The sequence below is a fragment of the Anneissia japonica genome, unplaced genomic scaffold, assembly GCF_011630105.1.
Source record: "Anneissia japonica isolate Jap-2015-1 unplaced genomic scaffold, ASM1163010v1 scaffold78344_len2372_cov120, whole genome shotgun sequence".
In the NCBI taxonomy this organism is placed as follows: Eukaryota; Metazoa; Echinodermata; class Crinoidea; order Comatulida; family Comatulidae; genus Anneissia; species Anneissia japonica.
This window is the reverse complement of record NW_022746596.1, coordinates 282-2,380: the sequence shown is the minus strand read 5'-3', so window position 1 is coordinate 2,380 and position 2,099 is coordinate 282. Positions and strand designations below refer to the sequence as shown.

Here is a 2,099-nt window from a genome sequence, read left to right as displayed (position 1 = left end):
TTCCCTAGAGTCTAATTATCAATTGTAAAGGTCAAATAACTGGATTTGGCTCCTATCAAAATAATCGACTCTACCATTGACGACAGATTATTCTGAGTCTTGGATAAAAGGTGGGGTGGGGATACAGTTCTTGTGTATCCAATAGTGTTTTCAAGCAACAAGGTACAATTACATGACCAATACTACATGTATGCAAAAGTTCATACGTTTTTATGTTCATAAATTCAAGTTCGCTAGTTTGCAAACTTTTGACGAACTTCATGACGTCCGTGTCACAGATGCACAGACGGATTGCAAAGGTTCTTATTCCTTTACAGCATAGGAAACAATAATAATAGTCATTGCTTACCTCACCAATCATCTGTACATTCAGTCGGAATTGTGATTCTTGGTAAATATTTTCCAAGAACCAATCAAATGATTTACATTTTAGTTTATTTCTTAATTCTCTTCGGAATGTAACATCTCCATATTCTGTTTTACGAACACCTGAAAATGAAAAAAAGTTTTGATGTAATCGGTCTATCATTCAATTTGTTTAACCATATACAAAAAAAAACTATTTAGTATAAAGAGAATTCTCTATTGGTCAAATTACCAAGCCATACCGTAAGTCAAAAATTGCCCAGAAAGAACATGCAGTTTTCCTAAAGTGTATTTGTTGTGTTAGAATTAAAAATACATTAAAAGAAGTTTTGGCATGGTCAGAAAGTGGCGCTGCTGACTTTTTAATAGGGGTGTTCCCTTAATAAAATTGTTCCCTTAATAGACATTGGCTGTAGTGTTAAGATGGATACACACTGCAACCATCAGCCAGAGAACCAACTCTACTCCCCGTGACTTCTAGACAACATGACGCTGTCTGCTAATTTTCGAAGGCAGTCTGAACGTATCAACATTAAAAACAATCTGTTGCATGCGCATTGTGATGCTGCGTTCTTCATAGAATCGTCCAACGTCCGTCGGGCATTAAGGGCAGATTGCCTTAAATTGCCTTAAAATGACTTCTTCTATAATTACCTGGATTCATTTTATAATAAAAGTTTTTATATTGATCCATCCACACCTCTGCTAGTCTCTGATTATTACGATTAATAATTTTACCAGTGCCTCCAGGGAACGTATAAGGGGTAGATTTTCTGAACACATGTCCAACATGTGAACAAGTAACTATTTCCAATACACCTCCACACATCCATATCTGAAAACAGAGAATAGAAGTTTTGTGCTTTGATAAAATTGATCTGTCACCCTCTACAGTTGGATGTGAAATTATTAGTACTTGTGCTACAAATCATATAGCACTTAATTCCAACAAAGCCATCCCAATATTAACCCTGGTCATTGGATCAAACACATATTGAACCCATACTCAGCTCCATCGGAAGAAATTTGTTATATTGCAGAAAGTAATCAGCGCATTTTGTGTTTAAACCTACCAGGTTCCCACTTGTCCTCCTGGGCGCAGAAAGACAACTGTAGGTAAAGTGCCTTGCCCAAAGACACAAGCAAGGGATCGAACCCCTGACTTCATGTTTACAGAAGCTGACCTGCAACCGCTGTGCAAAAACTGCGTTGATAAATTATGCATGCACATATTCAAGTGCCTTAACATTTAAAATAGTACTTAGATAACAAGGATCGTTACTTTGGGTTAAAATTGTCCAGGCCAGCCTGACCCCTAACACCCCACCCCCAACTTAAAACCACCTGTGCTATAGCACAATAAATCTCACCCTAAATGAAATTTCTAGGTTCTCTCCTCCCCAAACATCCATTCCAGAATCATAAGTTCCTATCTCCTCAAAGTAACTCTTATCAATTGCAAAAAGACCTCCAGCCATTGTTGGTGACCTGAAAAATAAAATCTCATCAATAAATTTGTGATTTTCTGTGATTCAAATATATAATCTTACATTTTTACATTGAAACCAGCAATCTACACAGTCTGTCGTGTTTCAGAAAAACACAATTTATCCATTTTTTGAAATTTTGGCTTAGGGGCACCCTGTGAATGTAATCTATCATGGAAAGGGATCATATACTCCAAACAATTTTTGAAATATAAAATTAGTATCATGCATATTTAATTACTTTCC

General features: G+C 36.4%; 1 protein-coding gene across 1 annotated transcript; it reads right to left on the bottom strand.

Annotated features, from left to right (window-relative positions):
• Positions 1-246: 246 nt before the first annotated feature.
• LOC117120259 (polypeptide N-acetylgalactosaminyltransferase 1-like) lies at positions 247-1,860 on the bottom strand (the record flags this gene model as incomplete). Its single annotated transcript, XM_033265275.1, has 3 exons — positions 1,737-1,860; positions 1,021-1,201; positions 247-489 (listed from the first exon to the last, which is right to left on the bottom strand). Coding segments are annotated over exons 1-3 (532 nt in total), but the record flags the coding sequence as incomplete, so codon positions are not given.
• Positions 1,861-2,099: the final 239 nt, after the last annotated feature.